The sequence below is a fragment of the Hordeum vulgare genome, chromosome 2H, assembly GCF_904849725.1.
Source record: "Hordeum vulgare subsp. vulgare chromosome 2H, MorexV3_pseudomolecules_assembly, whole genome shotgun sequence".
NCBI lineage: Eukaryota > Viridiplantae > Streptophyta > Magnoliopsida > Poales > Poaceae > Hordeum > Hordeum vulgare.
The window spans coordinates 598,143,808-598,169,865 of record NC_058519.1 but is presented as its reverse complement, the minus strand read 5'-3'; the positions used below and the strand labels follow the sequence as shown (position 1 = coordinate 598,169,865).

Here is a 26,058-nt window from a genome sequence, read left to right as displayed (position 1 = left end):
GTCCCTCTTTTTGGTGGTGGTGTGCCAACCTTGGCCTGATGCCTGAACATAAGGCATGGATCTTACCATGTTAATTATATCATACATACCAAAAGGCTGCCATCCTACCATGTTAACTATAGCACTCAACTTGCCCAATTTTAAAATGCTAGCTAGTGGCTAATTTTTAAATGACCACATGGTTTTAGAATCATAATGACCATCAACTTTATCAAGCCGATCCAGACATGTCACCCAACACCCAAATGCAATGAACCAGCCAATAGGCAATGACTTTGAGCACATCACCCCGCAAACAATCAACGGTCAAGACTCGAGATGATACCTGTAACATCCAGTATATAACATTTTCCTTCCACCGGACAAAGTTGCAGGAAAATGTCGACGGAGCAACGTCAGCAACCCTGCGTCACGGACGTGTGAGTTGTTCAGCTTTTAGCTACCAAAAAAAAAATGTTTCCTGAAAAGAGAGTCAAGCAAGAGACCAAGCGAATCTCTGAAGTGGATGCCACCAATCTCAAGTAGCCATCGATCACCTGCTCATGGCTCAGTCTAAAAACCAGAAATAAAATGCGCTGTCATAAATGAAAACGCAGAAGTCCAATATCGCGACGACTACTGGACAGACATTCTTCTCAAGCAAGCAGTCAAGCATCGTGGGCAATAAGAAGCCAGGAAACTTCCTCAAACTTGGAAATTTCAAAGTCCAAGCCGGAATTATTGCAAATCGTACGGGCGTCCAAGGAGACCACAGAATTCAGACCTGCCCTACACACGTATACATACAGCTTTACCCGCTGCTCATCCTACAGACACCTCTACTGTACTCATCCGCGAAGATCGTGCATTCTCAACAAATCCGTAGCACGGGAGGTCGCCGTCAACCGGTCGAATTGTATCAGCGGCCTTCGTCGATGACGGAGCTCAGGAACGGCGAGGAGGTTTGGGAGTTGGGCCGCGGCGCCGAGCTCGACTGCCCGCTGACGTCGGTGCTCATGTAGGTGGTGTTGCCGCCCTTGATCTGCCACTCGGTGATGTAGCTGGGCTTGGTCACCACGTCGGGCGCCTCGACGTCGCCCGTCAGCATCGCCACCACCCTCGACATGGAGGGGCGCTGGTGGGGGGAGCCCTGGGTGCAGAGCAGCGCCACCTTGATGGCACGGAGCACCTCCTCGCTGTCGAACTCTTCCAGCCTCGGGTCCAACACGTCCAGCGGCTGGTTGTCCTCGTATAGTTCCCACACCTGAAAACAATCAGGTGATGTTTTAATGTTTAATTCAGAGAACTCGGCGCTTTTTTTACTTGTTGAGAAGGAGATCACTAGGGCATTGGGTTCCTCGGCGAGCTTACCCATTCGAAAATATAAACCTTGTTCTCGTCCTTCGTGCTGTAGTTTGGTCTCCCAGCTAAAGTCTCCAATACTACGACCCCGAATGCAAACACGTCGATCTTCTCAGTCATATGGCCTCTCATGGCATACTCAGGTGCGAGATAGCCACTTCACGAAGGAGAAAGACAAACCCGATCAACATACATATGAAAATACTACATGGACATAAAGGTTGACAAGGTGGAAATGCACTTACAATGTACCAGCAACCTTCGTGCTCACATGTGTCTTCTGGTCATCATAAAGTTTGGCGAGCCCAAAATCCGAGATCTTAGGATTAAGATTGGCATCAAGTAAGATATTGCTGGCCTTTATGTCCCTGTGCACAACACGGATGCTAGATTCCTCATGAAGATAGGAAAGGCCTCTTGCAACGCCTAAGCATATCTCAAAACGTGTTGGCCAGTCTAGGCTTGACCCTCCTTTGCCTGCAAATGTAGGTTTAAGTTTTTAGCTGTCTGTACTAAGCCTGAATCTGCAGATTTGTAGCTCCATCAATCAAAAGAAGTTGTACCAAACAGAGCATGGTCCAGGCTTCCATTCTCCAGGTACTCATAAACAAGCAGTGGCTTATTGCCCTCAAGGCAGCAGCCATACAACTTCACGAGATTACGGTGTTGCACTCGAGATATAGTTTCTATTTCCGTCGCGAATTCCCTTTTCCCCTGATGAGATGCTTCAGACAGCTGCTTCACTGCCACGAACCTACCATCAGTTAACTTTCCCTGCAAAAGGCGACATTTTTCAACAATGAAAGTTTCAGGTACCGCACAGCATTATTTGCGCTTCATTTCAGGAGTTTTATTGACATGTATGTGCAGAAGCTAAAAATACGAAACATAACTCGTATAAACATCGCCTCTTATGATGTTTACTTGTACTACTATCTTATCAGAAGTTACCTCCAGAACAATTTTTGAAAGAAAATTCAAGACTGAATGTACCGGATGAACCAACCTTAAAGACCGACCCATACCCTCCTTGGCCAAGAAGGTTATTAGGACTGAAATTATCAGTAGCTGACCTCAGTTCACCATAACTGAGGACATTAGGTCGTCCCACAATACTGTACAGCTCTGCAAGAAATCACAAAAGATACAACAAGCTTACTTCGTCTACTTCTTTCCTAAGTTAAAATACAATGTGGTCCTAGCATATCCCATACCTTCTTGCTCCAATGATAGTTTTCTCCTTTTCTGCCTCTGCCTCCAAACAAAGATCCCGGCAAATGCTGCCAATCCTAAAACTGCTAGACCAACTATAACTCCTGCAATCACACCTGCTTTACTACCACTCTTCTTTGCCGCAGCATTACGCACTGTAGGGATGAAATCTGATAAAAAGTTCATTGGTTAGAAACATGTGATGCCAACAGTCAGTATATTTCAACTGAAGCTAAATGAAAGGTCCGACTATGTGCGAACTGGTTGGTGTATTATACAGCTTAAATGTCAGGTTATACATGTATTAGGTATTGCACTTCTCTAAATTTATCTTTGGAAATTTAACTAAATACCCGGCATTCCTGAGCAGTTTGTTTAGTATATTTGATTTAGTAATTCTCTTGTGAATGCCTAACCAATGTAATAAGTAATACAGTAGTGGTAATAGATAAATCGATATTCCTATCAAGCCTCTCATTTATTTTGATTAACAGTATCCAAATGTTTTAGTTTGACCAAAGCCTGACTAGATGTGTTTCCACATTCCATGGTACTGAAAGTAGAATAATTAGAACTTCTATGACAGTTATGACCTATGGGTACATCAAGGACTAAATGAAATATGTACAGATCGACCATCATTTTCATATTGAAGCTCTAGTATTTCCCTTTGCTATTATTTCAAGCTGCATAGGATTACATTCAGCATAACATAGTATGTATTTCTACCAAGTTAATCTGGAGAATATATGGTAGTGGTATTAAAACCATTATTTCAAGTCAAGGGAAGTACTTGGTGTTGCACTCAAAGCTGAGATCGCAGGCCCGTAGTAGCCTTGAGTAGGAATGCAGCAAGTGCCCTTGCCGGCCCAGAAGAGATGAATCTCAAGAAAGTTCTTTGTGACAGGAACAACGTACTGCTTCCTAACAGCAGTGTAAGATTTCCCACCTGCCGTCTTCCTTATGTCAAAGTTCTGTTCTTTACGCACACCCTATACCAACAAAATCAAGAATAAAATAATATTGAGTGGTTATAAGTTAAGAGTATTGGTTATTTCTTATAAGGGAGTCAGGAACTTACCTGGACATATATATCGAAAACCCTTCTCCCTACGCTCTTCCAAGACTGAGTGTCTGTGAAGCCAAACTCTGCAAATTGAAGTGTAACTGTATAGTTTCCATTTTCAAGTCCAATACCAAAGTATCTTAAGGATGATGGTGACATCCTTGCATTCCGGAACAGTTCTGTATCAAGTGTATTCTGAAACTGGTGCGAACTGTAGATTATATAACTGTCATTCAGCGTATCTACGAACTTTCCAACGTTGCTGACACCCCATGTTGGTGCTCCTGTAACATAAAATGTCGCAGGTCCAAGATTTCCACCGTCAGGTTCATACACAGATTTATCTGAGCCTGATACAGGCCGGCTACTGCCACAGTCCACAGCAAAGGAGGAAGCTGCAAGCAGGTTAAATTATTTAATATTAGTATTACTGTCAGTAAAACTGCAGTGCAGGCCTATAGTTCCTCAAGTGGGCATATGCTAAAATATGAAGAGGCTGAAGTCTCACACTTTGGAGAACCAAGAAAGCATGGTGTATTACGCTGAAGGCATCCCCACCCCGTAGGTAAGACACTGCAAATGCAACAAAGTGAAATTATGAACCCAATATACAAGATGAGAGAACCTACTAATTATACTTGGTGCTGAGGAGCTATTGAAATACGGACGAACCTGTTGCTCGAACTATTGTCCACGAAATTGTTTGTCACCAGATTCCTAAGTGGAATGAACAATAAGACAATAATTAGATGACTTCATAGCATATTTAGGGCTTATTTACTTAGCTTAAATAAGAAAACTTAAGTTAGGCATAAATCATTGGCTCTATTTTGTGCTAGGCTGTAAGAATAATATCTAACCTCATACATGATCGGAGTCGTAGGCATCTTAAACAATTTTACAAATACTTTTAACTTTTAAGATATATGCAACAAAACAGCATTTCAGATTTATGAAATATGATTCTAGATCAAAAATACCCTTAGTTGCGCTATATTTGGGTGAATCAGTAAGCCACAAGTAAGCTCGGGAGCCTAACCTAGACCAAACATACCCTTAGTTGGGCATATTTGGGTGAATCAGTAAGGAACGTTTCAGAACTTGGAACTTACAATTGTGAATCTTTAGCCCATGAAGGAATGCTTCCTGAGAGCTGGTTGTAAGAAAAATCTCTACAGAGCAAAAAATATGAAAATACCATTAGAAACTAAATAAAGATCTTCCTTCTTTTATTGTGCAAACAAAGTTAATCATGTTACATACAAATTTTTAAGCGCAGATCCTACTGAGCTTGGAAGGCTTCCTGAAAGGCTATTATTCCCAAGAAATCTAGTCACAAGAAATTTTATAAATGTTAGAAATAAGAATGATGAAAGCCTTCATTTCATAGAAATACGCTTTGCAAGTCAAGATAGTCCATACAAGAATCCTAGTGAGCTCAGATTCAACAAGGTTTGTGGTACTTGGCCTGTGATATTGTTGAAACTCAAATCCCTGCAATAAAAAAACAAGAAGGAAAGATGGCATCAGACAATGTATAATCCATAGCGATGCATTTAAGTAATTTGCACGAAAGAAATTTGGCTGTAGCCTACTGTCGAAATAAAATGCTTACAGTAAGTTTAAACTCGTGAACTTTGAAAAGTCTATCGATGAAAGCTTATCAGATATCCTGCAGTTCCTCAAAATCCTGCAAAAAAAAGTTATGTTTTAGGATTGAACAACCTGGCGAATTGCATCAAATTGGGACTGTAATCTGAGCCATCAACTGAATAACAAGTTATACATACAAGGTGCTCAAAGATGTCATGTTATTGAGAAATGCCAGTGAAGACGAACTCCCATTTAATATATCACCGATTCGTCTGCACCATAGAAGTAGATTATTAATATTCCCTGGTGCAGCCTTGACATTTAAGAATCACATTTAGCTCTCATCCGGAAATAGGGACTTACAAGCTTGCCAATTGGTCAAGATTGGAAAAGGTAGTTGGAATTGGACCTTGAAAAGAATTGCCTTGAAACCTCCTACAGTGTCATAGTTCTAGTTAGTCACTTGAAGCATCATTTCTTGACGAATGCAGTAACCTACTAATAAAAGCTATGTTTACCAAGTAACATCTGGCCTTAAATGGATTGTTTCTTAAGAGCCCACAGATGGAGATTCAAGCACGGTAAAAAGACACTGTAGAAACAAAAATAAATGCTACCTCTGGCACAAAAAACAGTTAACTATTTGAAATTAACCCCCGACTTCCACAAAAATTAATGTTTTGATAAGTTAAAGCTCGGCTTGTAGCTAACGGTAGCAAACTACACAAATTCTCTGAAACTTTCCCGCAAGAAACAAATATTTTGAAATTGTTTAAGCAACATATTCATATCGTTTGCAATATTTATATTTTTGAAGAATTGCTATGGGTGAGATCAACAGAGATCTTACAGGTCTGTTAAACTCCAGCTCCCAATATAATCTGGTAACTGCCCAGTAAAATCATTATCTGATGCCCACCTAAACAACAGAAGAAAAGTACATAAGATGGAATGGTGTGGAACACTATAATGTCAACAACACATCAATTATTGAACATACAATGTTTTCATTTGCGTAAGCTTGGAAAGTGATGCTGGTAGTGGACCGCTAAGGCCAGCGCTGTCCATGTACCTGTAAGTGAGAAATACAAAAATAGCACAAATTAGACATGGAGTTGGCACTAGTCCAAGACAACAAACAATTCGCTTGGCAGAAGGAAAAAAGGGTGCCCATAATTCGTAAATACGTACAGTTGATTAAGTTTGGGCAGGTTTCCCAATTCCGAAGGAAGTGAGCCACTAAAATTGTTTGAGCCAATGCCACTAAAAGTACACCAAAAAATCCAGGTTAGACATGCGAAATTGAAAACTGAATTTATATTCTATGAAGCATGAAAGCTATCGGCATAGTTACCCGAGCTTAAATCCTCAGTACAAGAATGGACAACAAATGAAGGTGCAATTTATACTTTCACTAACAGTTTTAGAGTCTTTTACTGAATAATGCAAACTTGAGGTTGGTGGTATATTAAACATTCCTCCATCTCTTGATCATTTATACAACGATATATTTTTTACTAACTAAAGATATAATACAGTATGATGAAATAAATCATGAAATATATATTTCTTACAGTGATACAAGATTCGTAAGGTTCCCAAGCTCCTTTGGTAGAGGTCCAGATAGCGCATTGATGCCAAAACTCCTTATGTGTTCAAGAGAGGAGGTGTTAGATAAAATGAGAAGGAAAAAATCTATTTATTTGATGCAATCACGTGTTTGAGTTCAGAATCTCACATGTACTGCATCTCAGTCAACTCCCCAATAAAAGATGGTAAAGACCCTGTTAAGTAATTCTGTGCTAAATTCCTGAAACAAAATCAAATCAGATACACAACTGAATTTGGTGCGAAATTGAAATATTATACAGAATGTTTTTTTTTTCAAATTAGCATAGCGGAGCATAAGAAACCATAGCCACTATAAGTAGATAGTCGATACGGGGGGGCATTCCATCAATGAAATCAGGGATGCTATAAAAAAGTACTACCTCCATTCCTAAATACTAGTTCCGCGGCAGTGGAAAAGGCTAGAATGTGTAAACTTGAGCACAAGTTCCGCGGCAGAGTTAACAAGCAAACAGTGAACTCTGCCCGTGGTCTACGGCTAAAGATAAAGAAATCTTATTCTATGGTTTTGGAAAACAGAACGAACTTCTCAGTGCCTCAAACACGATGCGTTGTCCTACAGACCATTAATTTGACCGTGTGAAAGTTGAGAGTTCATACAAGTTGGTCAGTCTCGTGAGGTTCCGGAGCTCTTCTGGTATCGTGCCGACTGCGTCCAGGGCGTATATTTTCCTGCATCACGAGCACACCTCCAAGTTAACACCTTATCATCATCAAGGTACCAGTTTCTATATTCGGCCGGAGAAAACGAAGCCGCCGCGCGCTGCAGCTGGCATTTCGTCGAGCAGCTTTGGGGGGAGGGGGGGGCTTACAGCCTGGTGATGCGGCAGACGGAGGCGTTGCCGGCGGGGCAGACGCACTTGATGGCCGGGTTGAAGGTGCCGTCGTTGTCGATGTCGACGGCGTCGTCGGTGGCGGCGCCGGTGCAGAGGTCGCCGCTGATGTTCCATGCGGAGGACGCCTTCTGGCCGAGCTTGGCGAACACCGCGTTCAGCGCCGCCGCTGCGAGAGGGCGAAACCGGGTCAGCGCTCGCCCGTCCGATGCGGATCCGACGGCTGGGGGGTGGAGGCAAAACCAGCCAGAGGAAAACCGGACGTGGTTTCTGACTTTTCTTCGTCACCAGACAAGCCAAAGTCAAACGCCGAAATGGCAGACACAGCCATCGAGGTGCGGCGACTGACTTTTTTTCTTCTTCTTTTTGAAATGCGGCGACTGACTTTCTGAACGCGACATCCACAGCGAAGAAGGAGGTTTAGTTTCTTGGAACGGCAAGGAGCAAGATCTTGCGCCCATTCAAGCTCGCAAAGATAATTGGTGGTTCCGAGTTCCGACGACAGCAAAGGGACAAGATGAAGAAAGTGAACCGAGAAACTGGCTGGAGCAGGATGCGGTCGGAGTTGATGAAGAAGGAAGGGCAGCGTGGGCTAGCCTTGGGGTTGAGGAGAAGGACGGGATGAGGCGAGGCATGCATGCTTACCGTCGCCGGGATGGGTCCGCTGCCTCTGAGCATGGGCGACCGCCGCGAGAAGCAGCAGCAGCAGCAGGGCGAGCGCGGCGCCATGGGCATGGCCGTGGAGGAGCTGCTGCCTCCCCCGCCTCATCTCCCTCCCTCCCTCTCTCGCTCTGCCTCCCTTCCCCAGGTCCCTAGCTCGACGGCCCCTCTCTTTGCGAATAGGTTGTCAAGGGTGGGAGCCGGGACAAAGAAGATAAAACCTCAATACTCGGAAAGGGACATGTGTGAGTTGCGTTGGTGCTCTGCTCCCGGAGGCATGTACGCAGGCAGTACAGACGACGGTGATGGGCACAGGCCAACAGCCCAACAGTAGCACGGTCGTCTCTCTCCCCTCGTTCCTTCCCAGTTGCCCAAGTGGGAGTAGCATACGGTGGTGGTGCCTCGATCCGACGAACACGTGCGCCTCTGGTTTGAAAAAGGGGTATAATGTCAGATGTGGGACTGGAATTGGATGTCTGCGGCCGCCACCCTCGCATGCGGATGCGACCCGCGATCGGGATGTCGATGGATCCACATGCGACCGTTGCGACGCGACGCGAGGGAGGAAGCTGCCAAGCTGGACGCGGACGGGGGAAGCTTTGACACTTTGCCCCGCGCGCCGCAGAACGGGAAGGGGTCTCGCCTTTGTTTATTTTTTTCCTTTTTACTCCTACTTGACTTGGGGCATGCATGAAGATGACAACCAGGACAAAACCCGTCAGATTTTCGCATGCCCATCCCTGTCCTCGTGAGAAAACCACAAGCCCTTTTCTTTTTCCCATCCCCTATCCATCCATGGGCGGAGACAGGGGGACGATCGACGAAATCTGAAGTATTTAATATATGTTTGACTGATATAAGCAAGTATGTACTCCTTTCGTTTCGGTGTATAAGGCATTCACGTAGTTTTAGATCACCGATTTGAGAAATTAAATATGTGTTATATGTCATGAAAAGTATATCACTAAATTTCTATACGGATGTAGTTTCTAAATATATATTTTTTGTCTCATATGATACATATTTAGATAGTTAAATTATCGACCTAAAACTATGCGAATGACTTATACACCAGGACGGAAGTAGTATGTGTTTGGTCCCTCTCATCAGCAGCTATATCCAAACCCTGTGTCCGCCACTGTCTTTATCGGGTTTTCTGTAACCAGTCCCCGCGAGCAAAAGAACAGGACGAAGAAAATGAACCAAGAAACCGGCAAGATGATTGGAGCAAGATGCGGTCAGAATTGAAAAACGAGCAGCATGAGACGTTGGGTTGAGAAGGAAGGATGGGTCGTCGGCGTCAGAATTGAAAAACGAGCAGCATGAGGGAGATGAATCTTACCGTCGCCCGGATGGGTCGTCGGCGTCTGCTGAGCATGGGTGACCTCCGCGAGAAGCGGAAGCAGCAGCGCGAGCGAGAGCGCCGCGCCATGGAGGAGCTTCATCTCCCTCCCTCGCTCTAGGCCGGCCTCTAGCTTGGCTCTGGCTTAGCCTAGCTCAGCTCCACGGCTCCCTTCTGTAATTATTGTGGTGACTTGTGAAGTTGTGAGAGGGGCGAGAGACGGAACAACGAAGATAAAAACCTCACCCGGAAAGGGACGTGCGTTGCGCGTTGGTGCTCCTGGTGGACGCATGACGATGACGGGTGCATGTATGTAGTAGTACAGGCCTACGGCCAATGAGAGTACAAGGTTGGATGGTAACAGGAAGCAGCAACTTGAGCGCCTCCTTCGTTCCCAATTGCCCAAGTGGGAGGACTAACTCAAGGGCCACTTCATCAATTATACAATTGCACAGCACTACCTCGATTGGAATTGGATGGACGAGAACGTGTGGCTCCGGCCTCCGGTCAGAAATACGGGGTATAATCTGAGATGTCGGATTGGAACTGGATGGCCAGCCGCCAACCCACCCGCCACATTATTATTTTTACTAAATGATCCCCAAGGATCTTATATCGCCACCGACCCCCGAAAAACTAATTTCGTTGCCTGACCCCGCATATCGCGTCTTACTGCTAGGCATGTTACTTGCAGGTCTGCACACCTTACTGCTAGACGCCTTTGACTGGGTGTGTGTGACAATTCGAGACCGACGTTTCAGAAGATTCCCCTTTTCTTTTCGTTTTCGTCGTGTGATTATTTTTATTTGTCGCATCATCACCGCATTATTTGCATCATCTGCATTGCATCTGCACTCCGTTGCCGCCAGTTTTCAAACCTGCATCCGTTATTAGTTGTCGGTTATGTCTCGTGCCTCCCGCGACCCACGCCAGGGCGGCAGGGCCCTTCTCTGCATTTTTTTTGCCACGGCCGCAACCTCTTCTTCTCCTCTGTAAGAAAACCCCCTCCATAACTGAACCTCTGTTCTTATTTCCAGATCCGTTTGGGCATGTTAGCTTATTCTGTATAGCCTCAATTTGTTTCACGAGCACGTTAGTAGCCCAGTTGGCTAGCGCAACAGTTCTGCACCCTAGAGATGCAGGGTTCGAGTCCCAGCTGAGCCCCATTATTTTGCTTATGATTTTCGTTTTGCACACCCCGAAAGCTCCCAGTGTCTGCAGCCCAGTGCACAGATTTGGCCCATAAGTATTTTTTTTATTAACCTACGGTTTTATTAATTTCAGAAAAATTGCATGTTTTAAAAGGCTCGTGTCTTTTAATCCGTGCGTCGGATTGTGACAAGTTATATATGTAAATTGGCTAGAATTTCGCGTAGAATAATATTTTCTAACTCTCATGCATATTTAAAACTGTTTAGCATGCTGTGTGCATCGGTTTGTGTGTCATCGTGTTAAACGGTTTAGGTCGTAGCTAATTTTCCGTAGCTCCGTTGGAGATGTGCCATATATGTAAATGGACCAGAACGACGAGTAGAATCACGTGAACCACTTCGTTTTTCCGTTTAACAAACCTAAAATGTGATTAGGACAAATCTGGAAGAATTAAGATTTAACACGTGGGGTCATTTCGGAGATGCTATATGTCGTTTCCGGTCTCATTTAAAATGCCTAGATAGGTGGTTTAATTTGTGCTTCACCCCTTGCAATGTTAACAACATTTTAAATATTGCCGTGTACCTAATCGGAATAGAACTAAATAATTAACGTGGATTTTCGTCAATATGCAACTCGTTGCATATTGAGCTTCACTTAATGTGTAGTGTTTGCGTGAGGTGAATTGCCATGCCATCCCGTGCATCGATGAACTGATCATGCATCATATTAGGGTATGCATCATGTTCTGCATTGTGTGGTGAATATCTGTGTTGATGTTTGTTTCCGGTTTTCTCCGTCTCGATAGACTTCCGCAAGCGTGTCGGAATGTGAGGACCCGTTCAACTACGTTGGTTCGTCAACTTCTCGGAGTCATTCTTCTTCTCAGCGGGATCTCAGGCAAGATGACCATTTCCCTAGATACCAGTACTATCATTGCCATGCTAGCTTATCGCTTCTATCGATTATGTCTCGTTGCCTACCACATGTTAAATATCAGCCTCTCAACAATGCCATGATTACCTTCAACCTGTTCGACCTAGCAAACCACTGATTGGCCATGTTTCCGCTTGCTTAACCATGTTGTTAGCGTTGCTAGTTGCAGGTGCAGTTGCTTCCATGTGATAACATGGGTCCCTTGTCATATCACCATATATTAATGCTATTAAATTTAATGGACCTATATACTTGGTAAAAGGTGGAAGGCTCGGCCTTTCTAGCCTGGTGTTTTGTTCCACCTTTGCCCCCTTAGTTTTCGGCTACCGGTGTTATGTTCCATAAATGAGCGCTCCTAACACGATCGGGGTTGTTATGGGGACCCCCTTGATAATTCGTTTTAGATTAAGACTGGTCTGGCAAGGCCCAACTTTAGTACTACATTTTCCTAAACACCTAATAAAATTGCATAGGGACTTTCCGGACCCCAAGGATAATTTAATCAACCCCCGGGCCAGTGCTCCTCATGAGTGTTGGTCCAAATTGGCAGACTACGGAGCCACCGCGGGGCAACCCGAGGTTTGGTTCTCCTAGTGTGACCCATCCGTCGTGTGCTGAGAACGAGGTACGCGACTCCTATCGGGATCGTCGACACGTCGGGCGGCCTTGCTGGATTAGTTTTACCTTTGACGGAATATCTTGTGCATCGGGATTCCGGTGATGCTTTGGGTAATCTCAGAGTTGAGGTTTTCCACTAGGGAATCCGACGAGATCGCGAGCTTCGTGATTGAGGATTTCTATGCGGCTTGTGGTAATTTGTGATGGACTAGTTGGAGCACCCCTGCAGGGTTAAATCTTTTCGGAAAGCCGTGCCCGCGGTTATGTGGCAGCGTGGGAACTTTGTTTAACACTGGTTCTAGATAACTTGAAGTAACTTAATTAAAACATGCCAACTGTGTGTTGGGGAACGTTGCATGGGAAACAAAAAATTTCCTACGCACACGAAGACCTATCATGGTGATGTCCATCTACGAGAGGGGATGTGTGATCAACGTACCCTTGTAGACCGTAGAGCAGAAGCGTTAGTGAACGCGGTTGATGTAGTGGAACGTCCTCACGTCCCTCGATCCTCCCCGCGAACCGTCCCGCGATCAGTCCCACGATCTAGTGCCGAACGGACGACACCTCCGCGTTCAGCACACGTACAGCTCGACGATGATCTCGGCCTTCTTGATCCAGCAAGAGAGACGGAGAGGTAGAAGAGTTCTCCGGCAGCGTGACGGCGCTCCAGAGGTTGGTGATGATCTCGTCTCAGCAGGGCTCCGCTCGAGCTCCGCAGAAACGCGATCTGGAGGTAAAACCGTGGAGATATGTGGTCGGGCTGCCGTGGCAAAAGTTGTCTCAAATCAGCCTTAAAACCCCACTATATATAGGAGAGGGAGGGGGAGCCTTGCCTTGGGGTCCAAGAACCCCCAAGTGGTCGGCCGAGCCAAGGGGGCAAGGATTCCCCTCCCAAACCGAGTCCTACTTGGTTTGGAAGGTGGAGTCCTTCTTCCCTTTCCCACCTCCTCCTTTTTTTTTTCTTTCCTCTTTGATTTTCTTCCCAATGCGCATAGGCCTCTCTTGGACTGTCCCACCAGCCGACTAAGGGCTGGTGCGGCACCCCAAACACCTATGGGCTTCCCCGGGGTGGGTGCCCCCCCGGTGAACTCCCGGAACCCATTCGTCATTCCCGGTATATTCCCGGTAACTCCGAAAACCTTCCGGTAATCAAATGAGGTCATCCTATATATCAATCTTCGTTTCCGGACCATTTCGGAAACCCTCGTGACGTCCGTGATCTCATCCGGGACTTCGAGCAACATTTGGTAACCAACCATATAACTCAAATACGCATAAAACAACGTCGAACCTTAAGTGTGCAGACCCTGCGGGTTCGAGAACTATGTAGACATGACCCGAGAGACTCCTCGGTCAATATCCAATAGCGGGACCTGGATGCCCATATTGGATCCTACATATTCTACGGAGATCTTATCGTTTGAACCTCAGTGCCAAGGATTCATATAATCCCGTATGTCATTCCCTTTATCCTTCGGTATGTTACTTGCCCGAGATTCGATCGTCGGTATCCGCATACCTATTTCCATCTCGTTTACCGGCAAGTCTCTTTACTCGTTCCGTAATACAAGATCCCGTAATTTACAGTAAGTCACATTGCTTGCAAGGCTTGTGTGTGATGTTGCATTACCGAGTGGGCCCCGAGATACCTCTCCGTCACACGGAGTGTCAAATCCCAGTCTTGATCCATACTAACTCAACTAACACCTTCGGAGATACCTGTAGAGCATCTTTATAGTCACCCAGTTACGTTGCGACGTTTGATACACACAAAGTATTCCTCCGGTGTCACTGAGTTATATGACCTCATGGTCAAAGGAACAAATACTTGACACGCAGAAAACAGTAGCCACAAAATGACACGATCAACATGCTACGTCTATTAGTTTGGGTCTAGTCCATCACGTGATTCTCCTAATGACGTGATCCAGTTATCAAGCAACAACACCTTGTTCATAATCAGAAGACACTGACTATCGTTGATCAACTGGCTAGCCAACTAGAGGCTTGCTAGGGACAGTGTTTTGTCTATGTATCCACACATGTAAATGAGTCTTCATTCAAAACAATTATAGCATGGATAATAAACGATTATCTTGATACATGAATTATAATAATAAGTATATTTATTATTGCCTCTAGGGCATAATTCCAACAGTCTCCCACTTGCACTAGAGTCAATAATCTAGCCCTCACATCATCATGCGAATTACATTGTAATAAATCTAACACCCATACAGTTCTGGTGTTGATCATGCTTTGCCCGTGGAAGAGGTTTAGTCAGCGGGTCTGCTACATTCAGATCCGTGTGCACTTTGCATATATTTACGTCCTCCCCTTCGACGTAGTCACGGATGAGGTTGAAGCTTCGTTTGATGTGTCTGGACTTCTTGTGAAACCGTGGTTCCTTTGCTAGGGCAATGGCACCCATGTTGTCACATAACAAGGTTATTGGATTCAGTGCGCTTGGCACTACTCCAAGATCCGTCATGAATTTGTTCATCCAGACACCCTCCTTAGCCGCCTCCGAGGCAGCCATGTACTCCGCTTCACATGTAGAATCTGCTACGACGCTTTGCTTGGAACTGCACCAGCTTACCGCACCCCCATTAAGAATAAATATGTATCCGGTTTGCGACTTAGAGTCGTCCGGATCTGTGTCAAAGCTTGCATCAACGTAACCTTTTACGGCGAGGTCTTCGTCACCTCCATACACGAGAAACATCTCCTTAGTCTTTTTCAGGTACTTCAGAATATTCTTGACCGCCGTCCAGTGATCCACTCCTGGATTACTCTGGAACCTACCTGCCATACTTATGGCCAGGCTAACATCCGGTCTAGTGCACAACATTGCATACATGATAGAACCTATGGCTGAAGCATAGGGGACGGAGAGCATATGCTCTCTATCTTCATCAGTTGCTGGGCACTGAGTCTTACTCAATATCGTACCTTGTAAAACTGGCAAGAACCCTTTCTTGGACTGTTCCATTTTGAACCTCTTCAAAACTTTATCAAGGTACGTGCTTTGTGAAAGTCCTATCAGGCGTTTTGATCTATCCCTGTAGATCTTAATACCTAGAATGTAAGCAGCTTCTCCTAGGTCCTTCATAGAGAAACTTTTATTCAAGTAATCCTTTATGCTCTCCAAAAACTCTACGTTGTTTCCAATCAGCAATATGTCATCCACATATAATATTAGAAACGCCACAGAGCTCCCACTCACTTTCTTGTAAATACAAGATTCTTCAACCACTTGTATAAACCCAAATGCTTTGATCACTTCATCAAAGCGTTTGTTTCCAACTCCGAGATGCTTGCACCAGTCCATAAATGGATCGCTGGAGCTTGCACACCTTGTTAGCATTCTTAGGATCGACAAAACCTTCGGGTTGCATCATATACAACTCTTCCTTAAGGAAACCGTTAAGGAACGCCGTTCTGACATCCATCTGCCAGATTTCATAATCGAAAAATGCAGCTATCGCTAACATGATTCTGACGGACTTAAGCATCGCTACGGGTGAGAATGTCTCATCGTAGTCAACTCCTTGAACTTGTGAAAAACCCTTTGCCACAAGTCGAGCTTTATAAACGGTCACATTGCCGTCAGCGTCCGTCTTCCTCTTAAAGATCCATTTGTTCTGAATAGCCTTGCGGCCCTCAGGCAGTACTTCCAAAGTCCACACTTTGTTCTCATACATGGATCCTATCTCGGACTTCATGGCTTCTAGCCATTTGTTGGAATCTGGGCCCACCATTGCTTCTTCATAATTTGCAGGTTCATTGTTGTCTAACAACATGATCGATAAGACGGGATTGTCATACCACTCTGGAGCAGCACGTGGTCTCATCGACCTGCGTGGTTCGACAAAAACTTGAACCGGAGTTTCATGATCATCATCATTAACTTCCTCCTCAACCGGCGTCGCAACGACAGAGGTTTCCCCTTGCCCATGCGCCACCATCCAGAGGGATGAGAGGTTCGACAACCTCGTCAAGTTCTATCTTCCTCCCACTCAATTCTCTCGAGAGAAACTCCTTCTCGAGAAAAGCTCCGTTTTTAGCAACAAACACTTTGCCCTCGGATTTGAGATAGAAGGTGTACCCAACTGTCTCTTTTGGGTAACCTATGAAGATGCACTTTTCCGCTTTGGGTTCCAGCTTTTCAGGCTGAAGCTTTTTGACATAAGCATCACATCCCCAAACTTTAAGAAACGACAACTTTGGCCTTTTGCCAAACCACAGTTCGTATGGTGTCGTCTCAACGGATTTTGATGGTGCCCTATTTAAAGTGAATGCAGCTGTTTCTAATGCATAACCCCAAAATGATAATGGCAAATCGGTAAGAGACATCATAGATCGCACCATCTCTAATAAAGTACGATTACGATGTTCGGACACACCATTACGCTGTGGTGTTCCAGGCGGTGTCAACTGTGAAACAATTCCACATTGTCTTAAGTGAGCACCAAACTCGAAACTCAGATATTCAACCCCACGATCAGACCGTAGGAACTTGATCTTCTTGTTACGATGGTTCAACTTCACTCTCAAATTGCTTGAACTTTTCAAATGTTTCAGACTTGTGCTTCATTAAGTAGACATAACCATATCTACTCAAATCGTCAGTGAAGGTGAGAAAATAACGATATCCGCCGCGTGCTTCTACGCTCATCGGACCACACACATCGGTATGTATGATTTCCAACAAGTCACTTGCACGCTCCATTGTTCCGAAGAACGGAGTTTTAGTCATCTTGCCCATGAGGCATGGTTCGCACGTGTCAAGTGAATCAAAGTCAAGTGACTCCAAAAGTCCATCGGCATGGAGTTTCTTCATGCGCTTTACACCAATATGACCTAAGCGGCAGTGCCACAAAAATATGGCGCTATCATTGTTAACTCTAACTCTTTTGGTCTCAATGTTATGTATGTGTGTATCACTATCAAGATTCAATATGAACAATCCTCTCACATTGGGTGCATGACCATAAAAGATGTTACTCATAGAAATAGAACAACCATTATTCTCTGACTTAAAAGAGTAATCGTCTCGCAATAAACAAGATCCAGATATAATGTTCATGCTCAACGCAGGCACTAAATAACAATTATTCAAGTTCATAACTAATCCTGACGGTAACTGAAGTGAGAATGTGCCGACGGCGATTGCATCAACCTTGGAACCCTTTCCCATGCGCATCGTCACTTCATCTTTCGCCAGCCTTCGTCTATTCCGCAGTTCCTGTTTCGAGTTGCAAATATGAGCAACAGAACCGGTATCAAATACCAGGCACTACTACGAGAGCCGGTTAAGTACACATCAATAACATGTATATCAAATATACCTGATTTTTCTTTGCCCGCCTTCTTATCAGCCAGATACTTGGGGCAATTGCGCTTCCAGTGACCCATACCCTTGCAATAGTAACACTCTGTTTCAGGCTTAGGTCTAGCTTTGGGTTTCTTCGTCGGATTGGCAACAGGCTTGCCGCTCTTCTTCGAATTACCCTTCTTGCCTTTGCCGTTTCTCTTGAAACTAGTGGTCTTATTTACCATCAACACTTGATGCTCTTTACGGAGTTCAGACTCTGCGACTTTCAGCATCGCAAACAACTCGCCGGGAGACTTGTTCATCCCTTGCATGTTGTAGTTCAACACAAAGCCTTTATAGCTTGGCGACAGTGACTGAAGGATTCTGTCAGTGATAGCTTCTTGCGGGAGTTCAATCCCTAGCTCAGCTAGACGGTTTGAGTACCCAGACATTTTGAGCACATGTTCACTGACAGACGAGTTCTCCTCCATTTTGCAAGCATAGAATTTATCGGAGGTCTCATACCTCTCGATCCGGGCGTTCTTCTGAAAGATAAACTTCAACTCCTGGAACATCTCAAATGCTCCATGATGCTCAAAGCGACGTTGAAGCCCCGGTTCTAAGCCATACAAGACTGCACATTGAACTATTGAGTAGTCCTCCTTACGTGCTAACCAAGCGTTCTTAACATCCTGATCAGCCGTAGCGGGTGGTTCATCTCCTAGCGCAGCATTAAGGACATAATCCTTCTTCCCAGCTTGTAAGATTAGCTTAAGATTACGAGCCCAGTCTACAAAGTTGCTTCCATCATCTTTCAACTTAGCTTTCTCTAGGAACGTATTAAAATTCAGGATGACTCTCGCGTGAGCCTTGATCTACAACACAAATATATTCAAAGTGGACTTAGACTATGTTCAAGATAATTAGAGTTTAACTTAATCAAATTATTCGCTAAACTCCCACTCAAAAAGTACATCTCTCTAGTCATTTGAGTGGTTCATGATCCACTTACACTAGCTCAAGTCCGATCATCACGTGAGTTGAGTATAGTTTCAGCGGTAAGCATCCCTATGCTAATCATATCATCTATATGATTCATGATCGACCTTTCGGTCTCATGTGTTCCGAGGCCATGTATGCACATGCTAGGCTCGTCAAGCTTAACTCGAGTGTTCCGCGTGCGCAACTGTTTTGCACCCGTTGTATGTGAACGTTGAGTCTATCACACCCGATCATCACGTGGTGTCTCGAAACGACGAACTGTAGCAACGGTGCACAGTCGGGGAGATCACAATTTCGTCTTGAAATTTTAGTGAGAGATCACCTGATAATGCTACCGTCGTTCTAAGCAAAATAAGGTGCATAAAAGGATTAACATCACATGCAATTCATAAGTGACATGATATGGCCATCATCACGTGCTCCTTGATCTCCATCACCAAAGCACCGGCACGATCTTCTTGTCACCGGCGCCACACCATGATCTCCATCAACGTGTCGCCATCGGGGTTGTCGTGCTACTCATGCTATTACTACTAAAGCTACATCCTAGCAAAATAGTAAACGCATCTGCAAGCACAAACGTTAGTTATAAAGACAACCCTATGGCTCCTGTCGGTTGCCGTACCATCGACGTGCAAGTCGATATTATCTATTACAACATGATCATCTCATACATCCAATATATCACATCACATCGTTTGGCCATATCACATCACAAGCATACCCTGCAAAAACAAGTTAGACGTCCTCTAATTTTGTTGTTGCATGTTTTACGTGGTGACCATGGGCATCTAGTAGGATCGCATCTTACTTATGCAAACACCACAACGGAGATATATGAGTTGCTATTTAACCTCATCCAAGGACCTCCTCGGTCAAATCCGATTCAACTAAAGTTGGAGAAACTGACACCCGCCGGTCATCTTTGAGCAATGGAGTTACTCGTAGCGATGAAACCAGTCTCTCGTAAGCGTACGAGTAATGTCGGTCCGAGCCGCTTCGATCCAACAATACCGCAGAATCAAGAAAAGACTAAGGAGGGCAGCAAAACGCACATCTCCGCCCACAAAAACTTTTGTGTTCTACTCGAGAAGACATCTATGCATGAACCTAGCTCATGATGCCACTGTTGGGGAACGTCGCATGGGAAACAAAAATTTTCCTACGCACACGAAGACCTATCATGGTGATGTCCATCTACGTACCCTTGTAGACTGTACAGCAGAAGCGTTAGTGAACGCGGTTGATGTAGTGGAACGTCCTCACGTCCCTCGATCCGCCCCGCGAACCGTCCCGCGATCAGTCCCACGATCTAGTGCCGAACGGACGGCACCTCCGCGTTCAGCACACGTACAGCTCGACGATGATCTCGGCCTTCTTGATCCAACAAGAGAGACGGAGAGGTAGAAGAGTTCTCCGGCAGCGTGACGGCGCTCCGGAGGTTGGTGATGATCTCGTCTCAGCAGGGCTCCGCCCGAGCTCCGCAGAAACGCGATCTGGAGGTAAAACCGTGGAGATATGTGGTCGGGCTGCCGTGGCAAAAGTTGTCTCAAATCAGCCCTAAAACCCCACTATATATAGGAGAGGGAGGGGGGAGCCTTGCCTTGGGGTCCAAGAACCCCCAAGGGGTCGGCCGAGCCAAGGGGGGAAGGATTCCCCTCCCAAACCGAGTCCTACTTGGTTTGGAAGGTGGAGTCCTTCTTCCCTTTCCCACCTCCTCCTTTTTTTTCTTTCCTCTTTGATTTTCTTCCCAATGCGCATAGGCCTCTCTTGGGCTGTCCCACCAAACACATATGGGCTTCCCCGGGGTGGGTGCCCCCCCCCCCGGTGAACTCCCGGAACCCATTCGTCATTCCCGGTACATTCCCGGTAACTCCGAAAACCTTCTGGTAATCAAATGAGGTCATCCTATATATCAATCTTCGTTTCCGGACCATTCCGGAAACCCTCGTGACATCCGTGATCTCATCCGGGACTCCGAACAACATTCGGTAACCAACCATATAACTCAAATACGCATAAAACAACGTCGAACCTTAAGTGTGCAGACCCCGCGGGTTCGAGAACTATGTAGACATGAACCGAGAGACTCCTCGGTCAATATCCAATAGCGGGACCTGGATGCCCATATTGGATCCTACATATTCTACGAAGATCTTATCGTTTGAACCTCAGTGCCAAGGATTCATATAATCCCGTATGTCATTCCCTTTATCCTTCGGTATGTTACTTGCCCGAGATTCGATCGTCGGTATCCGCATACCTATTTCAATCTCGTTTACCGGCAAGTCTCTTTACTCGTTCCGTAATACAAGATCCCGTAACTTACAGTAAGTCACATTGCTTGCAAGGCTTGTGTGTGATGTTGCATTACCGAGTGGGCCCCGAGATACCTCTCCGTCACATGGAGTGACAAATCCCAGTCTTGATCCGTACTAACTCAACTAACACCTTCGGAGATACCTGTAGAGCATCTTTATAGTCACCCAGTTACGTTGCGACGTTTGATACACACAAAGTATTCCTCCGGTGTCAGTGAGTTATATGATCTCATGGTCAAAGGAACAAATACTTGACACGCAGAAAACAGTAGCAACAAAATGACACGATCAACATGCTACGTCTATTAGTTTGGGTCTAGTCCATCACGTGATTCTCCTAATGACGTGATCCAGTTATCAAGCAACAACACCTTGTTCATAATCAGAAGACACTGACTATCGTTGATCAACTGGCTAGCCAACTAGATGCTTGCTAGGGACAGTGTTTTGTCTATGTATCCACACATGTAAATGAGTCTTCATTCAATACAATTATAGCATGGATAATAAACGATTATCTTGATACAGGAATTATAATAATAAGTATATTTATTATTGCCTCTAGGGCATAATTCCAACACTGTGTGCGTAACCGTGACTGTCTCTTTCGTGAGTTCCTTCTCCGATTGAGGACACGGTGGGGTTATGTCTGACGTAGGTAGGTGTTCAGGATCATTCATTTGATCATCAGTAGTTCACACCCGTTATGTGTAGATCTTCCCCCTCTTATTTCCTTGTACTCGTAAGTTTAGCCACCAAATATATGCTTAGTCGCTGCTGCAACCTCACCACTTATCCATACCTTACCCATTAAGCTTTGCTAGTCTTGATACCTTTGGAAATGAGATTGCTGAGTCCCCTGTGGCTCACAGATTACTACAACACCAGTTGCAGGTACAGGTAAAGGTTACTTGACGCGAGCGCGTTGATTGTTCATTTGGAGTTGCTTCTTCTTCTTCATTTCATCGATCTAGGATGGGTTCCAGGCCGGCAGCTTGGGATAGCAAGGATGGACGTCGTTCTTCTTTTGTCGTTTGTTTTCGTCCGTAGTCGGACCCTGCTCTTACTCCTGATGATTATGTAATGTACTGATGTGACTCTGATGTAGCTTGTGGCGAGTGTAAGCCAACTCTTTATATATCTCTTCTTTTCAGTACATGTACTTGTAACGATATCCATTCTTGCGACACGACGAGATGCGCTTCTATCCCTGACGAGGCCCTCGTGCCAAATTGAGGATAGGGTCGCATCTTGGGCGCGACAGCGTGGTCCAAGGTCATCGGTCACGTCGTCAGCATGGCACCGTCCTCAAGCGCCAAATGAAATGGCGCCATACTGGTGGGATAGTCTGCTTTTTCCCTATCCCCGAGCGTCATCGCATCAGACCATCTGTTGTTTCACTTGGACGTTCTAACGGATGGTTGGCATGCTTGACGTATATGCGTGACAACTTGAAGGTTAACGCGTCAGTCCGTTTGGCGTTCCAATACTGAATCCACCTTATGGTTTGGCGTTTCTATCGCAATGCATAGCACGTCGTGTTGTTTGGCGTGGCGGATCATATATATGGTGTTGTCTTCAAACAGGTGTGTCATGCGGTTGGGTGTGTGTGGCGCCTTTCAATTCGGCGTTTCATGTCGGCCTCATGCGCCTCCTAACTGACGAGTTTGTCATTTGCCCTTGCCCTTCTATTTTTCATTTACGCTAAAGTAATAAGCGTGTACTTTTAAAAAAATCATCGAGGTGCAATTTGTCCATCTGAGCTCCGGTACCCCTGCCCCCCATCCACCCCACCAAAACAAGTCGTCCCCTTCCTAGCGTCCACTCCACAGAGCCACACTCCCAGGTCTTCGTCCCCTTCCCCTATTGTCCTTGTTCCTCCACGGACCATGCGGCAATTCCTCCACAAGCTTATCTCTCAAATTATCAATGGTGATCGAGTCTTCTAGCCATGGTTGAGGTGCTGGTTGACTGAAAGATGGTTTATGCATGATGAACCGGACCATCCACAGCTTATCCATCTGCACAATATCGTATATGAAAAATGACGCAGTTCATGCTGAAGATCTGAAAAAAAATGAGTTGATGAAGACAACATAGGCAAATATCTGCTTCGTGAATGGGGATGCAAACAAGCTCTGATGGACACATGGATTGATGACGTCCTTGATGGTCGACGACGATGACATCCTTCCTTAATGGATTTGGATTGAGAGTGGAATGAGATGAGGCAAGCAAAAATGATGCTTTTGCAGGGGACCGCGGAGTGCGAGGATGGATGGGTGGACGCAAGGGCAACAATATTTAAACAACCGAAAGGCGTCGAATCATCTAACTACTCTATGAGTAATAATATCCCTACATAATATATCAGATGGTCTAACGTGTGTCAAATATGTGAGACGGTCTGGCAATTAAGAAGCGCCAATTAGACCGACGGGTAATCAAGATAGTGGAGACGCAGATAGAAAGCCAAATGATCCGGTTCCGTAGATATAAACGCCTAGGGAATAGACATGTTCTGATTCCACAACGCCTAAAATAATGGCGTTTTAGGAATTGACGACGCCTAACTACAAGACGTGACAGAAAAACTCGTATAGCGCTATTTAATAGAGCGTTTTAGGATGGCGGCAGCTCGCAGCGTGGCTGACGATCGTGGACCGTGATCAGTCAAAGCCACCTAAGGGCAAGTACATCGGTTTAGACACCTATTGTCTGTAACGATCGTCCATATCATCTGTAGACAGTGTTAAATCATCTCATACAATAGATCGTCCTTTCTTGCCATCTGTAACAACCTAAAATTAGTAAATATGTTAATTAGTCTATTAAGTTAAATCCCATCCACCTCCGACTGATCCCACAGCTTTACTCTACAGAAGGGACGGTTGCCGTTTTTTACAGACACACTCGATGCAACGCTAGAAAGGTTGTCCTTAACAAGAGATTTTCAAGCGCTGCAGACCGTCGTTAATTATACCGACGGGCCCTTTCTCTCTCCTCAATTTCTCTCCCCCACGTCATCTAAAATCCTAGCTGTAACCCCTTCTAAACAGTTGATTGTACATTATTGTACATGCCCTAACAGGAAGACGTGCAAACATGCAAATCACACGCCGAACGATCAGGCATGAATGGAGCGGACACACGACGAAATAAGTTTTCCATAGGCTCAGTGCTCGACATAAGATCCTTCAAAAACCATTTAGTAAAAAATAATACCCCACCACATGCCACGTACGACCAGCGATCCAGATGTCGATTCACATGCGACCGTTGCGACGGAAGGAAGCTGCCAAGCCAAGCTGGGCGGAGGCGGACAGCTTTGACACTTCGTGTTGTATATATAGGAACTGGACTTGTTATTATCCATGTCTGATTTTTCGTCTGCGTTGTTGTGCGTGTCCGTCTTGGCCGGGGTTTTCTTTTTTTAAGGAAAAGCTCTTTTTCTTTCTATATATACAACACGGGGAAAGATGGAACTTGGTTGGCTTCTTTTTTCCGTGTTTAATAATTGGGTTAGCTGCATGCACGATATGTATGGATGATGTAGGTATAATTTTCTTGAGGAACGATGGACCATCGTACACGCTTGATTTTATTTTTATAGTATTATGAAAGATCCAGCAATTCCGGGCTTTTGAGTGGTCATCAGCACGAAAGCAACAAGGTGTGGTCAGATCCTAGTAGGATCTAAAGAAAAAAGAAAAGAAAGACAAAAGGCTAGCTAGACAGGCCATTTTGGTCCGGCCACTAGGAAGTGGTGCTAATTCTCTTAGTGAGGGCTTTCTATGCATTTAGTGCAACTCCAACGGACACAGCACGTTAAAAAAATTCCAGCGCTGAAATCCATTTTTCTTTTTGCAGGGCAGGGCGTCCGCTTCAGCATACGCAACAAAATGGGACGCGGCACTGACGTTTCAGCAGACGCGTTGAATTCTAAACGCCCGTACCTAGCACAAACCATATTTCTCATTTTTGAATCATGAAAAAAATCAAAAACATAAAATAAATCAATAATAAAATACTTCCTCCGTCTTAAAATAAGTGATTCAAAAATGATTCTACTTTGTACTAAAGTTAATACAAAATTGAGCCATTTTTGAGTCACTTATTTTAAAACAGAGGAAGTAGTTCATATCATTGTTCACAAACATAGTTCAAGTCCAAACGTTACGAATGTAAACGATAAACTAGATAGTGATGTCCTCCTCCTTGCTCTCTTATGGTGTACTTTCCTGTGAGAAAGGCGTCATGGTAGCGATCATCATCACTGCTTCATATCAACGTCTGCCCCAGGTCGCAATGCGCTACCGCTGCAGCCTTTCGCTCACGCCTGTCCACCCGCTTCGCAGCTCGCACCGTCGTGTGCCGCGTCCAGAACTCACGCTCGTCGAGGACATCCTACGAGAAGCGCTGGCGCCACACCTCCATGCTCTGCTCGTCCGTCTCGCCGATGAGGAGGCGGCGCTCCCGTCTCTGGTGGATGCGGCAGTCCTCCGCGGTGATTAGCCGAGGGAGAGGCGCGCAGGCCTACGCCTCCTCGCGCGTTCGAACTTCCAAAAAATTCATCTGTGACTGTGGCCTCGCGAGCCGCCACGCCGCCGCGTCATACGCACGAGCGGCCTCTTCGCTGGTCTCAAACGTCCCGAGCATGAGTTGTGTATCATCGGAGCGTATCTCCGCATAAAACACCCCGAAGGGGCGGGCACGGTCGTCCGAGCTGCCCCGATGGCGCGACAGCATGGCAACGATGGGGGAGAAGGGCGGCGGGGCAGAGGGAGAGGGGTGCCGGAGACGATGAAAAAGGGCGCGGCGACAGTGAGGGCGCGACGGAGACGAAGTCGCACGCGCTAGGATGAAGTTTTATGGGTGAGCGCGCGGTTTTTTATAGGGTGTGATGGGCGCGCCAAAAATACCGCTCGCGTTGCCGCTTTTTCACGCGCGCGCCTTTTTTTTGCGTGCCAGTTTTTTTGTGTTTGCTAAAGCACGAAAACCGTCTACGCTTTCTCCTGCACGCGTCATATTTA

At 45.4% G+C, this 26,058-nt stretch overlaps 1 protein-coding gene across 2 annotated transcripts; it reads right to left on the bottom strand.

The window, feature by feature from the left end:
- Positions 1-680: 680 nt before the first annotated feature.
- LOC123427589 (probable LRR receptor-like serine/threonine-protein kinase At1g56130) lies at positions 681-9,818 on the bottom strand. Of its 2 annotated transcripts, none has more exons than XM_045111668.1 (24): positions 9,677-9,818; positions 7,654-7,843; positions 7,442-7,513; positions 6,951-7,022; positions 6,787-6,858; positions 6,404-6,475; positions 6,213-6,284; positions 6,063-6,131; positions 5,576-5,647; positions 5,410-5,484; positions 5,235-5,309; positions 5,042-5,113; positions 4,883-4,948; positions 4,732-4,791; positions 4,292-4,336; positions 4,128-4,192; positions 3,635-4,014; positions 3,347-3,545; positions 2,556-2,723; positions 2,348-2,466; positions 1,905-2,115; positions 1,587-1,818; positions 1,351-1,498; positions 681-1,243 (listed from the first exon to the last, which is right to left on the bottom strand). In XM_045111668.1, exons 1-24 carry the CDS (start codon positions 9,777-9,779, stop codon positions 899-901), a joined length of 3,054 nt encoding a protein of 1,017 aa, XP_044967603.1. In that variant the 5' UTR covers positions 9,780-9,818; the 3' UTR covers positions 681-898. The 2 variants fall into 2 exon arrangements, with proteins under 2 accessions (XP_044967603.1, XP_044967602.1); XM_045111667.1 differs by lacking the exon at positions 9,677-9,818 and adding an exon at positions 8,320-8,458.
- Positions 9,819-26,058: the final 16,240 nt, after the last annotated feature.

Bases quoted from the DNA above. Each gene is read 5' to 3' on its own strand.
- LOC123427589 (XM_045111667.1), bottom strand. From the start codon at position 8,443: ATGAGGCGGGGGAGGCAGCAGCTCCTCCACGGCCATGCCCATGGCGCC. The intron at 6,132-6,212 runs GTATGTTCAATA...TCTGTTGTTTAG, and splicing joins CTTACGCAAATGAAAACATT to GTGGGCATCAGATAATGATT. The intron at 1,819-1,904 runs GTACAACTTCTT...CTACATTTGCAG, and splicing joins CCTGGACCATGCTCTGTTTG to GCAAAGGAGGGTCAAGCCTA.